The sequence below is a fragment of the Pelodiscus sinensis genome, chromosome 2 (genome assembly GCF_052426305.1).
Source record: "Pelodiscus sinensis isolate ZL-2025 chromosome 2, ASM5242630v1, whole genome shotgun sequence".
Taxonomy (NCBI): Eukaryota; Metazoa; Chordata; order Testudines; family Trionychidae; genus Pelodiscus; species Pelodiscus sinensis.
In genome coordinates this window covers 255,023,692-255,046,167 of record NC_143053.1, presented here as the reverse complement: position 1 = coordinate 255,046,167, position 22,476 = coordinate 255,023,692, and the positions used below count along the sequence as shown (strand labels likewise).

General features: G+C 45.0%; 1 protein-coding gene across 31 annotated transcripts in view; it reads left to right on the top strand.

Moving 5' to 3' along the window:
- Positions 1–22,476, top strand: part of OBSCN (obscurin, cytoskeletal calmodulin and titin-interacting RhoGEF) — a 320,581-nt gene that overhangs the window by 249,572 nt on the left and 48,533 nt on the right. For 30 of the 31 annotated variants that reach the window (XM_089776829.1, XM_089776823.1, XM_089776814.1 and 27 more), the window contains 3 exons: positions 14,913–15,170; positions 18,425–18,557; positions 20,134–20,270. In XM_089776829.1, coding sequence (XP_089632955.1) covers positions 14,913–15,170; positions 18,425–18,557; positions 20,134–20,270 — 528 coding nt within the window. Of the gene's footprint in view, positions 1–1,862; positions 6,908–14,912; positions 15,171–18,424; positions 18,558–20,133; positions 20,271–22,476 lie in introns of those variants that run through there. The other variant, XM_089776837.1, reaches the window with a different exon arrangement.

Genomic DNA, 22,476 nt, shown 5'->3' with positions numbered 1-22,476 from the left:
CAGATCTCTTTATCTTTAAGTCCCCATCCTGGCCCAACAAGAGCAGAAGAAATTCTCTTAGTGAACCCATCTCCCGGCTCAGAATAGCCTATGGGGAAGGTCAGAGGGTTTCTCATGCAAGGGGTGTTCTGTGGAGGGCAGTTCTATATTGGTGGGCCTATAGGATTTCCATTTGGAGCTGGGGAGTGAGGCTGAACATGTGAATTCTTATTCACTCCCGCCTGGTCTGGCCTCCTTATTGGTCTTGCACTTACTTCCCTTTCTGCCTCTGGCTCTGCTGCTTGATGCTCAAGGCTGTATCTCACTGAAAAGCAAACTTGGCTTGGCCTCTCCTGTTTTCCTTGGACCAGCTAAGTCTGCTCTGTAGCATCAGTATCCCACGGAATATATCCTTTTCACCACACTTTCTCCTGTAGCCGTAACCTTGGAAAAGCCGTACAGAGAGCCGCACATAAAAATGCACATTTCAAATAGCACAACTCCCTGGGTTTGAAGAGTCCTTGTCTTCACAGAAGATTGTCACTGCCACAATCCATCTTCCAGAGTTCGATTTAGAGAGTCTAGTTCAGACTTGCTAAATAGAACTCAGAGGGTGCCTCACTGGCGTCCGGTACTCCTGCTTTTTCAAGGAGTAAGGGAAGCCAATGGTAAGCCGACTCCAACTACGTATTCTACATAGTCTACCTAGCTGGCATTGTGTACCTTAAGCCAAGCTGCCAGGTCTAGTGTAGACCTGGCCTAAGACCAAAATTATTAGTTTTTAACCCAATGTGTCCTGCAACGAGTTTAAAGTCAAATTCTGTCCTGGGATAGGTGCATGGAGTTCCCATTGACATCAGTGGGTATGTGTCCAAATGTAGATAATAGAAATGTCAATGTGCAGAAGTCCCTATTGTTCTGGGCACCTCTCCAGACCTACTGCAAAGCCAATAGAGTTGTTCTGAGAAATAATGTACATGCATTAGGGGCTGGATCCTGTGCTTATTAGATAAAACTCCCCCTGAGGGCAGGATCCTGTTCAGTGCTGCATGCTAGCCCATCATTTTTACTGTAAGAATAAAGAGATTACACACAAACACATGCGGGCACGCACACACACATACATGCACGCACACAGCACATTTACAGCAAGAGGGAATACTAATGTCTTGGCATGAATAGCTTCTTCAGGAAATATGTTCACTACCTTTGCTTTCTTAACTTCCCCCTGCATGCTAAATGAGCTTCTAGCATGGCTTGTGTGTGTATGAAAATGCAGGTCTGTGGCCCGTGATGTTGACTGGCAAGTAAACACACCCTTTCTTTGTGGCCATTCACTGTAAGCAACAAAAAGAGAAAATATGTTTGTAAAGGTGAATGTTTGACCCTCTTGAAGTCAATGGGACTTGTGTCATTGACTTCACTAACTCCAGGATTTCACCCCAGGAGACTGGATCAGGGAGACAGAGCTGAACTCCTTGTGGGATCTTTGGGTGGATCTGCCATGGGACTGCAAAGTAGCCCTGGGGCTGTTCTAAGCCAGTCAATGAGAATAGCATGACTCATAGCAGGCATCTGAAAGAGAGCTCCTTAGCCGGACATGCTCACTATGTTTCTGTGCACTCCACGAGTAAATGGGTTTGGAAACCATTTGGATGGGACAGGGCAGAGCCCCCTGGACAGAAAACCTGGTTCTCAAAGTGAATTGAGTGTGCGTGTGTGTGTGTCCTTCACAAAACTGAAACTGCGCACCAATCGGAATGCTCACACCACTAACCCCACCTGGGTGGCTTTGTCTACAACGGGCATGTGCTCAGGGAGTGGGGGATCCCAGAAAGATTTTGCCTTCGTGCAAACTCCATTTCAACCATTTTTGTCATCAGAGAGGAAACAATCACCACTGTGGTGAAGACCCCAAGGCAAAAGCGAAAGGTGTCCCCTGCCCGGCCTCCTTCGGGTTACTCCCTCCCCCGCTCTGCAAGATCAGAGCTGCTGACGCCAGAGCCGGCGTATGTGACAACGGTCAGGCAGCCTGTACACAGGCATGAGCAGGAGGCTATGCGGAAGTCTGTCATTCCGACGCTCTTTGTGACAGAGCCAGAGGACAGACAAGGAGCGGCAGCTAGAGCCATTGTGGTAGAAACCAAGGTGGAAGAACAAAAACCCAAATGGGTCGAAGTGGAGGAAATCATTGAATTCAAGGTGAAAAGGTCACCCAAGCCCACCAAAAAAAGAGGAGCTTCCCCTGCAAAGCCAGAAAAAGATGACTCAGGAGGACTAATATTCACTATGCCTGGCCCAAGGCCAAGGCGTTCCTCTGAAGAGGACCCAAACACAAACAACTCCAACAATAAATTAGTGGAGCAGGCTGAATCCTCCCTGCCTAGAGACAATCTTTCAGACGTTGACACTCCAACCCTTGCATATGAAGCTGACCAAGAAGGAGCTCCAGTGAACAGTGAAGACATAAGCTCTTCGTGTGGGTCGGAACACTTAGGAAGTAGTGCGTTCGTTGGTTATGGGATTGATGGAAAATGCTGCACACAGGATGCGAGCAATGATGATGTTTCGGAAGCTACTTCCCCACTGCTGGCATGTGTGGGTGAACCGTTTGTCTTTAGTTTGGAGGCTGCTGAGGTAGACAAGCATGACTGTCATCCATCGCAAAGGAGCCAAGAGGTTGAGGAAGAAGCTGGCGAGTTAGATACATCTTGGACTGTTGAAGAAGGCATGCCTGATATAGTACAAGATGAGGATCTTCCAGAGGAAGATGATGTTGTTATAACTGATGAGGCAGGGCAACCAGAGTCGGATGACACTGGCCGCCGTGACCCCAAAATCCTAACCCGCAATGGAAAAGTGCTAACCCTGGAAGACCTGGAAGATTACATTCCTGAAGAAGGGGAGACCTATGGATGTGAAGATCAGAACTACACAGGTGATAAACCTTGTGAGATCTCTGTGCTCCAGACAGAAATTAATGAACCCACGGTGGGGAAGCCGGTGTTGCTAAATCTCGGAAGGCCTGTTGTTCCTGATCCAAGGCCAAGCTTTTTCAGCAAGTTCCAGGAATTTCTTCCTGAAGGAATGTTTGTGTCAGCCTCTAGAGTAACAGGGGTGCAGTCCGTGGGGCCATCGAACATTTCGTTCCACGTGAGTGAGTCATGCACCGCTGCACCTGCAGCAGCTGGCGCGCACGCAGCAGTGGCAGCAACCTCACCTGCGCCCGCTTTCACACTGAAACCATCTTTCTGTACCGAGGTCCAGCTCTCGGCAGACAACGGACAGTCCAGCTTTAAAACCGAAGTTTCCACAAGAACCCTCAGCTATGGAACTGTTGGCGAGCCCGTTATGCTGCACATCAGCCCGGAGGACCCTTCCCAGAGCTGAGCAGAGACAAGCAGGAGTTTTCAAATCAAATTTAAAAAAACCCCACAAACAGCAAACACACAGAAACATTCTAGGGCAGGTGAAACTGGTGGTGAGAATTTTAGAGGAGCATCTAAAGACAAATACCTGAAGGAAAGTGATATGTAGAGCTTTTGCAGTCTTAAAGGGAACACTTCTGTCAGTCAGTTTAGGATTGATCCCGGTGAAAGCATATCATTCCATAGAGAAGTGACGAGAGGCAGGTTCAGTAGCCTCCGGGTGGCCTGCCTCTCCTTCTTGTAACAAAAAATATAAATAAGCACATTTTTGTTCAAGCATTTGAAAAAATTACTTCAGCTCTAAGACTGCTAAGTCACACGGGGTGGGGTGGGGGAGACGTTTAAGGTATCTAAGCTTGGCCGCGCCTTCCAGCAAGCAAGAGAAGGGCGGTGGCTTCATTTAAGCGTATCTCCTGTCACTGTGCATGCCAGACCAGCAGAGAAATAATTTGCACTGCTTTATTGTTACGAAGGGCGGATTAAACAATTTAGCTCTATCAAAAATGGGTTCCTAAATCTTTCAGAATGCACAGTCTGTTTGTTTAAATTATTTTAACATTTTTCCATGGAGTGAAACTTACCACACTCATTTGGCAACACACCTGACTTAAGAAACTGCTGACGCATTTTGGGTGAAACTCTGACCCCGTTTGAAGTCAATGTCCAAACTCCTATTGACTTCAGCTCAGAGTCATCTCGCCCTTTAGAGTCCAACTATGATCCACTCTTTTAAAAAAAACTATCATTGTTCATCAACTACTTATTGTTAATCTTTTAAATGATTGCCCAAAGGGAGGAAGGTTTTATGTTTCTGCATTCTTTATTCAGCAGTAGCTCTATAAAGCATCTAAATTATGATAGAGGTTTGCATTATCTACCCCTAAAAGGTCATTGATTAAAGGAATTGACAGGTTAATACAACACCTGAAATCCAGATTAAAAACAAGCATAGAACCACAAATAAATTATTTTATGAATGAATAATTACTATGTGAGTAGAATGGTTAATTATGTCTTCTGTACATTTACCATCAATGCATTTGTGAGTAGGTCCCTAATCTGCTAATGAAAATTTACCAATGACCCATATCCAAATTGCAGGAGCACTAATACAATGAAACCCCCTTTTCGATAACATAACTGTTTAAAGAACGCAGCTGACAGAAATGTAGAGGGTTTGTGCCTCAAGTTTGTTATGGGGTTTTAATGTATTATGCTCTTTGAATGCACGACCCGTGCACAGTGTAGCACTATACAATAGCCAACTAGGGCTAACGACATTGTACGTGTCACCTTTCTCATAGGCATGTCTGCATCCCTAGAGGTTTGGCACAGAGATCTCGGATGCATGACTGATGATTAATCCAGTAAGGGAATGATTCAGCAAGGTGCTGAGCACCTTCAGCTCCCACTAGCTTCAAACTGATGTTACATAGCAGTACTCAGCCCCTTGACTAGACTGTGTTCTTAGAGTTAGGTTCTGGTCCCACTGGAAATCGGTTAGCGTTTGCCGTTGTTCATCATGGGTCTGTCTACGCTGCAATTAGAAACCCGTCACTGGCCTGTGTCAGATGACTCAGGACTCAAGCTAAAGGGCTATTTAAGTGCGAAGTAAATGTTTTGGTGTGCTCTCCCAGCCTGAGCTTTGGGATCCTCCCACCTTATAGAGTTAAAGACATGGGCTCCAGCCAGATCCTGCAAATCTAAACTGCTGTTAAGCAGCCCTTTAGCATGACCCCATATCCACTGTCCTGGGCCAGCCACTAGTTTTTAATTGCAGTGTAGACATGCCCAATAGGACCAGGAATTAGCCCTATGCGTCTGACATTGTCAACGTGACAGAAGATACGAGAAAAACAAAACCAAAAATGTACGTAAGCTGAGTTGCCCGGTAATGTTGTTAGCGAAAACAATATTTTTTATCTGGGTGATTCAGAACAATCAGGATGTTACCAGACTGCCAAGAGACAGTTTGTTTGCTAATCATCTTGAAGAGAATCAAGTGAGTTTCTCTTAGAACATCACGTCAATATTTTCAGTCTTGCCGTTATCTAGCTTGATAAGATGAGAAACTTGATCCAGAGTTCTTCAGAGCACTGCCTAAGTTAAAAACATTAAAAAGGTGCTTTCACAAAACAGTACAATTCTTATTTAAAGAGCTGCTCCTTGACTATATTGATGGCTAAAATTAATTTGGTAATTTAATGTTCTTTTTCATTTCAATAGTTAAAAGGTATATTTTGTACAATAACGTGCACTACTTTTTTGAATTTTGAACATTTCTCAAGGTATGTCCACACAGCAGGGCAAAAGTCAAATTAAGCTACACAACTTCAGCTACGGTAGTTGTGTAGTTGAAGTCAAAATAGCTTAATTCAGCTTTTGGCGCTGTCTGCGCAACAGGAAGTCGAGGGGAGAACACTCTTCCTTCGACTTCCCTTACTCCTCATCAGATGAGTGTTATAAGAATTGGAGTGAGAAGTCCTCCAGCTTGACAGTATTTTGAAATAGCGGCTGGCTGCATAGACGCGCCTTTTTGTTATTTCAAAATAACATCAGTTATTCCGAAATAACACTGTTGTGTAGACATACTCTGTGACTACAGGAGGTGAAAGAAACAAAACCTCTTTTCTGCTACTATGATTTTTTCTCAATAACAACTTCATTGGTTTACACTGTATATTTTATAATTAAGCTATACAATGGCTATATATTAGTTCTTTGGTTATGAGAAATGTTGCACTACTGTACATTAGAAAGTAAAAGACATAAAAGGGGAGGAAAGATTCCTGAACTGAAATATTTCTATTTTATTGGGGCATATTCTGAACTCAGTGACTATGGTGTAAATCCAGAGTAACTCCACTGAAGATAAACTTACACAGATGTAACTGGGAAAAGAATTTAGCCCCTTGTCATCTTTAAGCAGAAACAAAATAGAGATACAGGTCTGTCACGATATGCAATGGAATGTGGAGTTATTAATTTTTCTCTTGACCTGAATTTTGCTTAGTAATGACTTCGCTGATGAAATAAAGTTGCATTTCAAGTGGCTGTAACGAAGAAATACTTACATTTCTGTTGATTAACCAAAAGTAAATAACATCTGTTTACATTTTCTTTGGAAGTTTAAACAAAGAATATCAGTGGAAAAGGAATTGAAAATCCTATTAGGGTTCTCTATTTTTAAAAAATGAAAGTCTACATTTATTTTCAAAGTATTTTCCTAGAGCTTAAAAAGTATGCTTGGAAGTGGTCTAAAATGTGTAGATAACTAAGGATATGTGTGGGGTTTTATTTCCTGTAGATGAAGACATAACACTGTATTAAAATTAACACAAAGACTGTTTTACTGCAATTCCCACAGGCAAAAGGGTATGTAAAAGGTGGAAATTTCAGTTTGTTTGAGAGACAAAAAAATCTAAAAAAATAAAATCTAAGTCAAGATATGGTATTAGATGCTCAGGTTCCTGGCAATAAATGTCTTGCATCAGCTGTCATCGATCTCACTGGCTTCTGTACTTTTGTTTCTTTACGGTAACTGGTTCTCTAATGGCCACATCCACCTCCCACTGTAGTTTACGAGAGTCCACGGACGTCAGTGGACGTGAGCTGGAACCCCAACTGCGCTCACATATTTGAGGGCTCACTGCACTTGGCTAGCACTGAGTTGCAGGAGTGTTGAGAGAGACCCTGTGGTAGAGATTTCCATCCAGTTTTGTGAGGTGAAGAACTTTGGGGACCTTTTGTGTTAGCATCTGGGAGACTTCTCTGAGTTGCATTTGAACTTCAAAGTGTTTGAGTTACTCCCCTTCCTTATCGGGTGAAGTGCACAGCGGAGTGGAAGAGGACACGTCACGGGGAGTTTTTATACTAAATAGCTCAGGGTTTTGCACCCGGGAGATAAGAGGTGCACTGAGAGCTTGTCTTCACTAATGTGCACACCCTGGTTTACGTACATTTGAGTGAACTCTCTTGGGTCAACCTAGCTCACATGGGAGCAGTCAGACTGCAAAACGCTCCAGCTGCACAGCGTTTATATTAGCAACACAGAGCAGATGAGGTCCCACCACGTTACTAGCTGTACAGTCAGCAGCGCTTATGTTTCAGCCAGTGTCTTAAGTGAACTAGTTTAAGTTGAAAGCCCCATTTAACCGGAGCTAGACGTTTGAGTGTGCATTGACGTTGGGTAAGGAACGACATTCAAACTACCCTGTGGGCTGACACTGCAGTGAAGTGAGACTATTTAAACCTGTGCTGCTGAAGAACTGGGTATATTTTGTCTACGGTGTCCATTGTTTATGTCTGATCGTGTTTAATTATCCCTGGGAAATTCACCTACTTAAATCAAAGGAAATTTTCTCTTAGCGGGACAGTGTTCGCCACCGGATACATTCTACACACGTCATAACAGTCCACTTACGGGTGGGTACTGAAACAAACATTGCACTGATTGGAGGGTAGTCTCACCAGCAATACCAAGAATCAGCTGGAACTGAGCAGTGAATACCACTCCCTTCTAGAAATGGTGCTTCCAGATCTGTGTAAATGTGCATAAGAACTGGCCATACTGGGTCAGACCAAAGGTCCATCTAGCCCAGTGTCCTGTCTTCCAATAGTGGCCAATGCCAGGTGCCCCAGAGGGAGTGATCAGAACAGGAAATCGTCAAGTGATCCCTCCTCTGTCACCCATACCCAGCCTCTGACAAACAGAGGATAGAGACACCATACCTGCCCATCCTGACTAATAATGGTTGATGGACCTCTGATCTCCACACTAGCACCCTTCAACACTACTATCCTCATATGAAAAAAAGGTTTTCTTCATGCAGCACACAGTCAACCTGTGGAACTCCTTGCCAGAGGATGTTGTGAAGACCAGGACTTTAACAGGGTTCAAAAAAGAACTAGATAGCTTCATGGAGGTTAGGTCCATCAATGACTTAGTCAGGATTAGTAGGAATGGTGTCCCTAGCCTCTGTTTGTCTGGAAATAGGTGACAGGAGAGGGATTATGTGATGTTTCCCTGTTGTGTTCCTTCCCTCTGGGGCACCTGGCATTGCCCACTGTCAGCAGATAGGACAATTGGCTAGATGGATCTTTGGTCTGACCATGTTCTTATGTAAAATTAAAAAGAAATTAAGAGGTGACATTGTCAAAGAGGGTGGCCCAAGATGGAGCCAACCTTTTTTCCCCTTAGGTTTGTCTGCTATGTTTATGTACTTCTGTGATTTCCTATAAGAGGAGAAGGGAGCAAAAGCAGATCAACACTCATAGGGTATGTCTACAGTAGCTCGTTAGTTCGAGCTAGGTAGGAAAATGAGGGCAACCAGAGCTGCAAATGAAGCCCGGGATTTACATATCCCGGGCTTCATTTGCATGTTCCCGGGCACCGCCATTTTTAAATCCCCCTTAGTTCAAACTAACTGCCCGTGGCTAGACGCGGCAGTTAAACGTTAATTCAAATTAACTCCTTAGTTCGAATTAACTGTTACTCGTGGAATGAGGAGTAACAGTTAATTCGAACTCAGGAGCTCATTTGAATTAACGTTTAACTGCTGTGTCTAGCCGCGGGCAGTTAGTTTGGACTAAGGGGGATTTAAAAATGGCAGCGCCTGGGAACATTCAAAAGAAGCCCAGGATATTTAAATCCCGGGCTTCATTTGCAACTCCGATTGCTCTCATTTGCCTACCTAGCTCGAAGTAACGACCTAGTGTAGACATACCCATAGGCTGTGTCTACACTGCACCCCTTTTCCGGAAAAGGGATGCAGATTAGACACTTTGGAATAGGCAAATCCGCGGGGGATTTAAATATTAAGTAGGAATAAGAGATCCTCCGGAAAAGGGTTTATTTTCCGGAGAATCGCGTCTAGACTGGCACTTTTCTCCGGCTTATCCCCAAGCCGGAAAAAAGCGGCAGCCATGTCAATGCAAATGCCACGGGGGATATTTAAATCCCCCGCGGATTTGCCTATTCCAAAGTGTCTAATCTGCATCCCTTTTCCGGAAAAAGGGTGCAGTGTAGACACAGCCATAGTGTTTCTTCTTGTGTGCATATAAAATAAAACATGTCAGCGTGCCTGAGCAATTCTTAAAACATTGGAATTCATGTCTAGAGCAGGGGAAATAAAACCAGCCTTTGAGGCTGGCACTCCCCATGAATGAAGTGTGGAGAAATCCACAGAAAAAGATAGACCGAAGGAAATGGCATTTTCCAGTGGGCAGCCACTTGGTACAGTCCATTAGCAGAGACGGGTTGATACAGCTCCAATGAAATGACCATCTTTCTCCTTACACCATTAATATTTTCTCCATTCCACAGCAGGCACCTCTAGTAGTAAAAATATTTGCTGGCTCAATAAAGCTAGTAATCGCGTTTCCGACTTTGTGTGTGTTCACTCTCCTTCTGTTTATCTCCCTCTGACCTGGAGTTCTCCTTGCCCCTTGACTCTCCTGGGCTTGCACAATTACCCCTTCTGCCACCTATGCATCGTTCTGTGAAGGAGCTATGTCGGCCAGCGACCAGTCAGAATTGGTGCCTGGCCTGCTTGTAGATTACTCTTTTGTCCCAGGGCCACCCGTTTCAAAGGAATGAATTATTTTTAATTTTACTCTACGCTGAGCAGTATATTTAGTAGAGGTGTTAAAATTAGATGAATCAACCAATCGATTAGTCGGTGGAATTTCCATCGACTATTCGATGAGTCGATAAGGGCGCTTCCACTTCGAAATGTTGCAAGAGTCTGCCCGCCTGTTGCTACATTTCAAAGGTGGAAGTGCTGCACGTGTTCCATCTTTGAAATGTACAGGAGCCCCAGCGGAGGAGGGATGGGGCCTGGGGCCAGCGTGGAGCCTGGGGCCAGCGGGGGGGCTCTGAGTCCCCCAGGATTCATGTGGTGCTTCCGCTTTGAAATGTACAAGGACCCCAGCTGGGACTCTTGTGCATTTCAAAGGTGGAACGCCGCCGCTGCACCCCGGCCCCTCCCACGGAGCTGGAGCTGGGGAAACTGGCTTTTAAGCCAGCTCCCCCCCAACACCCATCCTCTTCCCTCCCCCCCTTGCTACCACTTTCTGATAGAGGCAGAAAGGGGGTGAAGCGACTAGTGTGTCGATTATCCGATAAGATAGTCGATTAGTCACTTACATCCCTAATATTTAGAATAACAAAGTTATGCCTCGCTGGAAAATGGGTGGCTCTAAAAAAGACTGTTTGGCAACGTTAAAATGATGTAAATAAACATTTGGTGTCCATTGTTCATTTGACACTGGAGACATTCCAGCGTGCCTTACAAACGGGGGCCCAACTTGCAAACACGGCATCTAGCCTGGGGTGCTTGGCTGAGCTCCGGCAGGTATCTAAGAGGCGGGAAGCGGGGCTGTTCCTTTTTTACACCTTGGGAACACTTGTACAGCTTGTCATCCCAATACAATCTTGTGGATTTAAACTGGGCGAGGCATGGTTGGGCAGTGATTGGGCAGAGAAACGTGGCATCTGCGATACACTTAGCTGCTGCTCAGAGACGGGGCCTTGCGCTTGAAAGCAGTTTGAATGAATGAGAAAAATAATGTCTGTTTGGGGAGATTTTTACCTTTGTACGCTGTGAGCTCCTTGAACAGAGAACGTATTTTCTTCTTCTTTACTCAGTTGCCACTCAGCAAACCATCTATTAGACAAGGGGTAGGGAACATCAGGCCCCCAGCTTGCCTGGATTTGGCCCCCAAGGCTCAGGGCTTCCCCCCCCCCCCAGATTGGGGAGCCTGTGATGACACTCCAGGCCCCCCCCCCACCCCCTCCGCCACACACACACACTGTCTTCCCATGGACTGGAGCACACAAAATCTACTAGCCTACTCCCACCCCAGGCTCTGGTATGTGAAGGGAATTTGGGGAGTGTCTTTCTCCTTCTCAAAAGCTTCAGAGGGGTAGCTGAGCACAACCCACTTCTTCAGGTGAATGGAGTATTAGCAGTCCGGTTCCAAAATAAATAGGGGAAGGGGGGAAGAAGGAAAGGGGAAAATGATAGTGAATTAGAGTGTTCATGTTACATGACGCTGATAGAGAAGGTGCAAATTACTCTTAAGTACCCATTGGTTGGTTGCTTAAGTCAGTAGGATGTGGAAGGCAGTGTGCTAGCCAGGTCATGTCTTTATTCGTACTTTTGTGATGGGTCCCAAACCTGTAAATGAAGTTAAGTTCCAAGGCTTCCCTGTGGATTTGGCTTGTGGAATTGGCCTGAAACAACACCGTGACTTTGAGATCCATTATTGAGTGCCCCGGGCAGGTTAAAGTGTTCTCCAACAGGTTTCAGTGTGTTGCCTTTTCGGGTATCTGATTTGTGTCCATTAATTCTTTCCTGTAGAGACTGTCCAGTTTGGCCAATATACATGGCAGTGGGGCATTGCTGGCATTTGATGGCATAGATCACATTAGTGGATGTGCAGTTACATGAGCCCCTGATGTGGTGGCTGATGTGGTTGGGTCGAGTGATGAAATCGCTTGTGTAGACGTGTGGACAGAGTTGGCACCAGCGCTGATTGCAGGGGTGGGTTCCTGGATGATTATGATGGAGCTGTGCTGCGTGGTTACTGGAAAGAATTTGTTTGAGCTTTGGGAATTGTCTGTAAGCGAGAACTGGCCTTTCCCCCAAGGCCTGTGAGAGTGAAGGGTCATTTTCCAGGCTAGGTTGTAGATTGTTGATAATGCGTTGGAGGAGTTTAAGTTGTGGGCTGTTGGTGATGACTAGTGGAATTCTGTTGCTTTCTCTTCTTGGCCTGTCTTGAAGTAGTTCATGTCTGGGTTCTCTTCTGGCTCTCTCGATCCATTTTATCACTTCTCTAGGTGGGTATTTCAGTTTTAAGAAAGCTCTATATAGATCCTGAGGGTGTTTGTCTCTGTCTGTGGGATTTGACTAAATCCGGTTGTATCTTAGGGCTTGGCTGTAAACATTAGATTGGGAAATGTGTCGTGGATGGAGGCTAGAGGCATGAAGGTTAGTGTAGTGGTCAGCAGGTTTCCAGTACAAGGTGGTGGAAATGTGTCCGTCATTGTACTGTAGTCTCAAGGAAGTGGATCTCTCGTGTGGACTGATCCGGGCTGAGGTTGATGGTGGGGTGAAAGTTGTTGAAATCCCTGTGAAATTCTTCAAGGGTCTCTTTCCCGTGGGTCCATATGATGAAGATGTTGTCAAAGGAGTGTAAGTAGAGTGAGGGTGCTAGGAGGCGAGAGCTGAGGAAACGTTGTTCAAGGACAGCCATAAAGACATTGGCATATTGTGGGGCCATGCGTGTGCCCATGGCTGTGCCGCTGACTTGAAGATACAAATCGTCTCTGAATCGGAAGTAGTTGTGGGTGAGGACAAAGTCGCAGAGCTCTGTAACCGGGTGTGTAGTGGTGTCATCAGGGAGGGTGTTCCTGATAGCCTGTAATTCCTCTTCATGTGGAATGTAACCGGACTGGGCACTCATTAATGGTTCTCAAAGTCACCCTGTTGTGTCAGGCCAATTCCACAAGCCAAATCCACAGGGAAGCCTTGGAACTTAACTTCATTTACAGGTATGGGACCCATCGCAAAGGTGTGAATAAAGACATGACCTGGCTAGCACACTGCCTTCCACATCCTACTGACTTAACCAACCAATGGGTACTTAAGAGCAATTTGCACCTTCTCTATCAGCTTCATTTAACATGAACACTCTAATTCACTGCCATTTTTTACCTTCCTTCTCCCCCCACCCATCCAGTATTTATTTTGGAACTGGACTGTTAATACTCCATTCACGTGAAGAAGCAGCTGTGCCCACAAAAGCTCATGACCCCTACGTGTTTTGTTTGTCTCTAAGGTGCTGCAAGACCATTCGTTGTTTTTCAAGTTTCTCCTACTCGCTCAGGGGGCCACGTCAATGAGGGTTTGTTTTTGTTTTTCTTCTCACTTGCGAATGGCTGATTTTTTGTGGGTCAGCAGCCCCCCACCCCAAAAAAGGTTCTCCGCCTCGCAGTAGCCCAACCACCAGCAATGGAAGGGTTTGGGTTCTACGTTTCTTCTGAAAGACTGCTCCACAGCAGAGCTTCTCTTTCGTCCTACCCTCTCCCACGGGGTGCTGCCCAGTCGCTGCTGTGCACCGCACAGGCCTGTGGCTCCAGAAACCTAGCTAATAACAAACAATTCAAAATAACTCTCAGGTGTCCCTCGTGCAAAGCCCACGGCTTCTCTGACTTTTCCCTGAAACGTGCAAATGGTACTATAAAATATGATCTCACAAGCTGAGAAATAATCAAAATATTGCATTCGGGGCAGCCCCACATGCTCCTCAGCCATGTCCCTCTTAGTCTGATGGGTAACAACACTGACACAAATCCTTACAGGCCTGTATGCAGGAATTTCTGGGCGGGGTTGCGAGCTGTGGGAGGAGCTGGTGGCTGCACTGCCCCCACAACTCAGCCCTGACCCCAGACTTTCTCCTAGGGGAGGAAAGGGTTCCCCTAGCTGGCTGAAACAACCAGGGAAGGAGACTGGGGCAACGTGCTGCCCCTGCTTTCCCCCCAGCAGCCGGAGCCCGCGGGAAGGAGACCCCGTGTTAGCACTGAAGGTCAAGGCTGGGTTCTGTCTGTTGTTCTGAGGAGCTTCACATTGCGTGTTTTCCCCCTCGTGCATCCAACTTAAGTTGAGTCGCTAGTTTGGGCACCTCCGCCCTGATGTGTCACCTACATTCCGTCACATCGGGGGAGAAGCTGTGAGTGCATGTAGCGTGTTAAGCCCTCTGCAGCAGGATGTGCAGAATCTACTGGACGTTCACTGTGAATTCTAGCTAAAATCCCTCTTTCTGGAAATAAACATTTGCACGTTAGCTCCCTACAGCAGAGTACAAGGGGAGAGGGGAACTTGAATGCAAATGTTTGTGGAACGCCGACAGGTGGACCCAAACATGGACATCGGGAGCTTAGTGCACATGTAACCCACGTGCCTAGTGTGGGTCACTGTTCCATGCCAGGTGCTGAGAGCCACCTGGCTCTAGAGGACCCAGGTTCAAATCTGCCCACTATACACAAACTTCTACAGCTTGAGCAAAAAGCCAGCTGGCTCTCAGCTAAGGCTGTATACCAGGGGTGGGCAAGATATGGCCCACGGGCTGGATCCGGCCTGACAAGCCCCTTGATCCGGCCCTTGGCCTGCCCTGCCACTTCCCTACCCACAGACCAATCCAGACAATGGAGAGCAGGGGTCTGTGCATAGTTTCCTCTCCCAGGGCAGGGGGTGCCTAGAGGGAACAGCCCCTTCTGTCAGGGGCAGAGCTGGCCCGCAACCACAACCAAAAATTATTGCCCACCCCTGCTATAGACAAACTCATTCTCTCTGTCAGCGATGTAAGTACCACTCCATGGGACAGTGACCCACATCCAGCAGGCCTGTGAGTTACACATGCCCCCAATCCCTCTGTAGCTTGATTGTTACTGACCTTTTCTTTTGACCCTGAAGAGAGAAAAGCTATTCTTCTTGTCTGTAGGAGAGGTTGCGCCGCCGTCCGAGCTGGAGAATTCTGTCCGGGCCTCACTTGAACGTGCAGATAAGGAGATAAAGATGGTCCTGAAGAAACTTGTGGATTCCACATCACTCCATGTAACTCTTCCTCCAGGCATGAGGGCAAAGGAGGGTGGAGTTGGCATTCTCGAGTCCACACCTGCAGACTTCTCCGATACAGAAAATAAGCATCTGCTGCTCGTTCATGAAGCCAGCACGCAAACCCAAAGTGCTGGAGGTCATGGTAGGTCTGGAATGAGCTTGGAAAATGCCCTGTGGATGTGAGACACAAATGTTGCTCTTCTATATGTCCATGTTTCCTAAACAGATGAATCCAAGATGCACAATTAAATATGACAAATTGTGGGGCTAGCCAGACCAGGGCTCATGATGAAAACGGGGAGCATTTGCAAATTAGGATTTAAAGCTGAGTTTGGACATTAAATGCCCCCAGAGTTTATGGCTGGAGGATAGTTCCATATGTGTAGTTTTAGCGTGAACATAAGAATGGCCATACTGGGTCAGACCAACGATCCATCCAGCACGGGGGGGTCAGCTTGAATTTTAGGCCCTGAATATGTTGTTGTGTATGTGTACTGTGTGTTGTAAAGAACATGGTGATTGGCCTATTTGCTTGACCTTTCTTGGCTAAGTGTCACAGATTTTTTAGGCTAAAAGGGTATTAAGGGTTTATTTACATTAGATTTACATGGAAGCCTTAATAGAATCTTGGGCATTTTCTTCGTGAGTAAACCTAATGCCCTGTACAATTAGAGCCATTTTTTGTCTTGCACAGAATCATAGAATCATAGAATCATAGAATAATAGGACTGGAAGGGACCTCAAGAGGTCATCGAGTCCAGCCCTCAAGGCAGGACCAAGCTGCACCTACTCCACCTACAGAAAACCAAAGCTTTCATGTTTGCATTCCTGTATTTTATTTTTAAAAATTGGTGAATACATTTCACTTCCTAAATCTTGGTGAAAACTACAGCCTTCACTTTCGCTAGGAGCCAGAATAACAAGAGAACCATTCTGTCTAATCCGTTGTCATTTTGTGTCAAGTCATAGTAATTGTTCTTACTTTTATGTGATCTTAAAGGGACACTGTCAGGTACCTTTTAGCACTTAAATCTAGATTTTGGTTTAAAAAATATTTGTTACACTGCACCATAAGCATGCAAACATGTCATGGAATCGAACAAAACAAATGACATGCACATGTGTGGATTCTTTTTTATGGAAAGTCTTTCCTCAGCAGCATGGGGACGCAAAAGAGTAGCATTCTACTAATGTAGGAGAACTAGAAAATTACTTCAGGCCAAAAGTGCAGCATAGTAGTTTATTTCCTTGACAGTAGCTCAGAGCTGGACAAAGAAGGGAAGCAGCACCAAAAACAATAAGGTATTTTTAGAAAAAAATTTCATTTTCAGTGAGGGAAGATGTTATTAACAAGTGCTTTTATAAAAAGAGATGCTTGTTATCTTGACATGTGTCCCTTTGATCACCTGCTTTTCAATAAGAACAAGAAGGCAAATATTTCAATAGCGCATTGAGGAAGTACCTATTCATCAGTGAACCATGGTTTTATATTGGGTCCTGTTATATAAAAGTGCTCACTAGTGGAGCGGGTTCAGTTAGCTTACTAGGAAGAATCACATCTCTTTCCGATACAAGCTATCACCACTAGACCTCCCAACAAGCCTACCAAAGAATGACCTTTTGGCTGGGAACCGTGCTTTTTTTTTTCCTTGCACTTTGCACACATTGGCTGTGTCTACACTGCACCTCTTTTCCGGAAAAGGGATGCAGATGAGACAAGTCGGAATTGCAAATGCAGCGGGGATTTACATTTTCCCCGCTCCATTTGCATGAACATGGCTGCCGCTTTTTTCCGGCTCGGAAAAAAGCGCCAGTCTAGACAGGGATCTTTCGGAAAATAAAGCCTTTTCCGAAAGGTCCCTTATTCCTCTTAAAATCAGGAATAAGGGACCTTTCGGAAAAGGCTTTATTTTCTGAAAGATCCCTGTCTAGACTGGCGCTTTTTTCCGGCAAAGCCCCGAGCCAGAAAAAAGCAGCAGCCATGTTCATGCAAATGGAGCGGGGAAAATGTAAATCCCCGCTGCATTTGCAATTCCAACTTGTCTCATCTGCCTCCCTTTTCCAGAAAAGGGGTGCAGTGTAGACACAGCCTTAGGGTACATCTACACTGCATGGCTATTTCAGGATACTGGAGGTCAACACAAGCCACCTGTTATTTCAAAATATTTTTTTGAAATAACGGGCACGCGCATCCCAGTTACCCTCATTCCACGAGGGTTAAGGGATGTCTTGAAATAGCACATTATCTTGAAATTTGGTGCTGTGTAGACACGCCAAATTTCAAAATAAGCTTTTTAAAAATAGATTCAAAATAAGATACGCAATTTACATAAAGCAAATTGCGTATCTTGTTTTGAGTTTCGAGTGCTGTGTAGACACACTCTTACATTGCATGGGAGGTGGTATTCTTCACGCAAAGAGGAAACTCTGATGGTATGTATCACAAGGTGATTAGTTCTTGCTGGAGTGGAATAGCAAGCCCGTTTTGGTGGAAAACCTTAATTTAAAAAACCCACCCATCTTTCATTTCCTAATATTCCAGGGAAGAGATTCTGATCCTGATTCTGCTCCCACTCACAGCAATGTAAACGGGGAGATCTTCCATTGAAGTGACTGGAGTTATAACAGTATAAAAGGTGTCAAGTATCAGAGGGGTAGCCATGTTAGTCTAGATCTACAAAAGCGGCAAGGAGTCCTGTAGCACCTTATAAACTAACAGATGTATTGGAGCATAAGCTTTCATGGGCAAAGACCCACATGCATCTGACGAAGTGGGTCTTTGCCCATGAAAGCTTAAGTTTAAAAGGTGTGACGTTGGAACTACACCCTCTTTGTGGTACCAGTACAAAATAGGACCTGATTTTGATTTCCCTTGCATGAGTTCTACATCGGTATAGCTCTATTGACTTCATTGGCACTACTTCTGATTTACACCAGTGTGAGCTGATAATCAGCCCCATAATTGTACCCTGAATATGGAAGCATTAGAATTTATCTTCAGAGCCAAAATGTGTCATGGTCAGTAAGTTTGCAAGCTGGAAGACAAACTCAGCCAGCTATGTCCTTGACTGTATGCAATCCATCACCTTGTTTGCTTCCCACATCCCGGGGTTGTTTTTTTTATTATTATTATTATTTCCACTTTAAAAATGTTGTACCTTACCTGAGTGTTTCCTCACAACAAAAATCCTGATGTTTCCATAATCTAACATCAATCATTTTTATGTAACTCAGAACACTCCGTTTCACACAGTCCTCTGGAAGAGTCCAAAATCTCCTCTTGCTTACACTGACTGAACTGTTGGGTTGTTCAGAAATTGCTCTCAAAGCCGCACCCTTGGTTTCAGCCATGTGGTCTTATGGACCTAGTCTAACAGGTCCTGTTTTCACTGTCAGATGAAGAGCGAGGCAGCACTGGGAAAACTCTGGAGGAGAAACTGAGTGACACACAGTCAAGCCCAACCGCTTCCCAAAAAGAAACAACCACAGGAGCTGCAGGAATTCAGGAGCGCTCTGTTCCCATTACAAGGTAAACGCAAATGTCCCATCACTCAGAGTTTTGAAGGGAATGTGCCGTTGGCCATGCAAAAGCTGCCCTGTGGTCTCATTCCCCCTAACGGTGTAGCTGATCGCCTTAAATGATGTGAGTAGATTTAACACAAAAAGATAAAAATGGCTATAAGTGGGTCAGACCAATGATCCATCTACCCAGTATCCTGACTTCTGCCCAGTGCCCAGATGTTTTGTGGGCAATGAATAGGACAATTACTGAGTAATCCACCTGCTGTCATCCAGTCCCAACTCTGGTAGTCAGAGATTGTATCCCTGACCATCTTCTGCAAATAGCCATTGATAGGTTATTGGAGGTTAAGTCCTCCATAAACTTATCTCATTCTTTGTTTTTTCAACCCAGTTTTCCTTTTGGCCTTCACAACCTCCCCTGGCAAGGAGTTCCACAGGTTGATTGTGCACTGTGTAACAAAATATGTATTTTGTTTATTTTAAAATTGCTGCCTACTGATTTCATCGGGTGACCCTTGGTTCACGGGTTATGTAAATTACACTTCCTTATTCACTTTCTCCACACCATTCATGGTTGTATAGGCCTCTGTCATATTACACTATCTCTCCCCCAGTCATCTCCTTTCTAAACAGTCCCAGTCTTTTAAATCTCTCCTCATATGCGAGTACCGTATTTTAGTGAATATAACCTGTGGGTTATATGCATTTTTACAAACCCCGGACCACCCCCGTAGGGTATACTCATGCGCGGGGTATACAAAACTTTTTTTACTCGCCTGGGGGTGAGTGCAGCTGTGCAGGAACCATGCGGTGAGTGCTCCCTTGCCCGGAGGCTGACTAAGTCCCCATCCCCCTGTCCCCTCTCCGGCACCATAAATTAGTGAATATACCCCCCAGCACAGTTTGAAATATAAGTCTTGTATACCCCACGGGCTATACTCATGCGCGGGGAACACAGTTTTTTTTTTTACTCAAATAGCAAAAACCGCAGGGTATATTCGGGTGCAGGGTATATTCGGGTGTGAGGTATATTTGCTAAAATACAGTAGTTCAATACCTATAATCATTTTTGTTGCCCTTCTCTGTACTTTTTCCAGTTCTATCATCTCTTTTTTGAGATGAGGCAATTAGAACCGCACACATTATTCAAGGTGTACCATGGATTTATATGGTAGCATATTGCAATATTTTCTGTGTTATAATATGAGAGTCATAAGGATCTTGCGCAAAAGGGTTTTTTTGCGCAAAATGGAAGCAGCTACACTGCTTCTTTTTGCGCAAAAACCCCTTGCACAAAAAGCATCGGCAGAAAATATGCTAATGACATCACGACTCATGCGAATGAGCCCATCATTAGCATACTCTCTGCTGCAAAAAACTTTTAGTGTAGACAGAGCTGCAGAGTTTCAAACCACTTTACTGTTCTTCTCTACTCCGTTGGGTGGGGATGCTTTTAACTGGTCGTCATGAGCAGTGAGAGTGATGAGTGGGAGCACCTGAGGATGCATTGTAGGTCCTATTTAGTATTTCCCAACATGAAGGATGGCCAGGTAATGACTCGACCTCTTGGTTTATGTGAAAAGAACCTCAGCGGTCCGGGACGGAGCAGACTGGCGTAGAAGAGAAGGGGCGGACGTGGTCTGGGATGTCCAGAGTCAAATTTACATTGAGACCACAGAAAGAACCTGTGTTTATAAAACAGAGGAGAAGAGTGCACCGCGTAAGGAATTGTATCCTTTGACCCTCTGCCTCGGTTCCCATCTGTGTCTCGTTACTTGCTCCTGGGGGGAGGTGTGGCAGATAATACTCTTTGAAGGGGTTGAATATTTTTAGTGGTCACTGTTCTTAAAACAAAGAGTAACAGGGGGTGTTACTTCAACCCCCCTGAAACAGTGCTGTGGCCTGGGTGCAGACAAAAGCAGAATGCCATGCAGAAACACAAAGGAAAAATATGCTGAGCAGGCCCTGGTCTATGCTAGGACTTTATTTAGATATAACCCCCCTTAGGTCAAATCTACAAGTGGAGCGTCCACACTACCAAGCCCGACATCTGACAAAGTGGGTCTTTCCCCACGAAAGCTTATGCTCCAATAAATCTGTTAGTCTAGAAGGTGCTACAGAACTTCTTGTGGTTCTTGCAGATTCAGACTGACATGGCTACCCCTCTGATACTTACTACTAAGCCCAGTATTTCAAGATACCAGGCCGCTTAATTTGAAATCAGTACTCCTGCTTTTAATCAGGAGTAACACTAATTCCGAAGTAATTATTTCAAAATAGCAGTAGAATGGATGCTCCAGTGCCACTATTTTGAAATAACGACTCCCCAGAGTCATTCAAACTAATTACTCCCCAGTGCTAAGTCGAGGTAGCACGTCCACATGAATGGAGCCTTCCTTGGACTCATTTGGAGGCTCCCGTGTAGTGGGGATACGCTATTTTGATTTTGCAAAATCGGGAGTTAAGTCGAATTTAGTCTTTTCAAAATACTTTCCTAGCGTAGACATGGCCCAGAAGAGAAGGTCCTGCTAACATTAACATCCTGGTTGGAGGTTAGTTTGATGCATGCAGAGCAGGGAAAGCCAATCAAATAGGATAATTCAAGACACAACTAACGAGACGTTTTTTGCCATCGTTCTCACACCTACCTGAGATGGCCAACGTCTTCCTGTGATAGAATCATAGAATCATAGAATAATAGGACTGGAAGTGACCTCAAGAGGTCATCGAGTCCAGCCCCCCGCCCTCAAGGCAGGACCAAGCTCCACCTACACCATCCCTGACAGATGTCTATCTAACCTGTTCTTAAATATCTCCAGAGAGGGAGATTCCACCACCTCCCTTGGCAATTTATTCCAATATTTGACCACCCTGACAGTTAGGAATTTTTTCCTAATGTCCAATCTAAACCTCCCCTGCTGCACTTTAAGCCCATTACTCCTTGTCCTGTCCTCAGAAACCAAGAGGAACAAATTTTCTCCTTCCTCCTTGTGACACCCTTTTAGATATTTGAAAACCGCTATCATGTCCCCCCTTAATCTTCTTTTTTCCAAACTAAACAAGCCCAGTTCATGAAGCCTGGCTTCATAGGTCATGTTCTCTAGACCTTTAATCATTCTTGTCGCTCTTCTCTGTACCCTTTCCAATTTCTCCACATCTTTCTTGAAATGTGGCGCCCAGAACTGGATACAGTACTCCAGCTGAGGCCTAACTAGTGCAGAGTAGAGCGGCAGAATGACTTCACGAGTTTTGCTTACAACACACCTGTTGATACAACCTAGAATCATATTTGCTTTTTTTGCAACAGCATCACACTGTTGACTCATATTCAACTTGTGGTCCACTATGACCCCTAGATCCCTTTCTGCCATGCTCCTTCCTAGACAGTCGCTTCCCATCTTGTATGTATGGAACTGATTGTTCCTTCCTAAGTGGAGCACTTTGCATTTCTCTTTATTAAACCTCATCCTGTTTACCTCTGACCATTTCTCTAACTTGCTAAGGTCATTTTGAATTATGTCCCTATCCTCCAAAGAAGTCGCAACCCCACCCAGTTTGGTATCATCTGCAAACTTAATAAGCGTACTCTCTATCCCAATATCTACATCATTGATGAAGATATTGAACAGTACGGGTCCCAAAACAGACCCTTGTGGAACTCCACTTGCTATCCCTTTCCAGCAGGATTTAGCACCGTTAACAACAACTCTCTGACTACGGTTATCCAGCCAATTATGCACCCACCTTATCGTGGCCCTATCTAAGTTATATTTGCCTAGTTTATCAATAAGAATATCATGCGAGACCGTATCAAATGCCTTACTAAAGTCTAGGTATATGACATCCACCGCTTCTCCCTTATCCACAAGGCTCGTTATCTTATCAAAGAAAGCTATCAGATTAGTTTGGCATGACTTGTTCTTCAC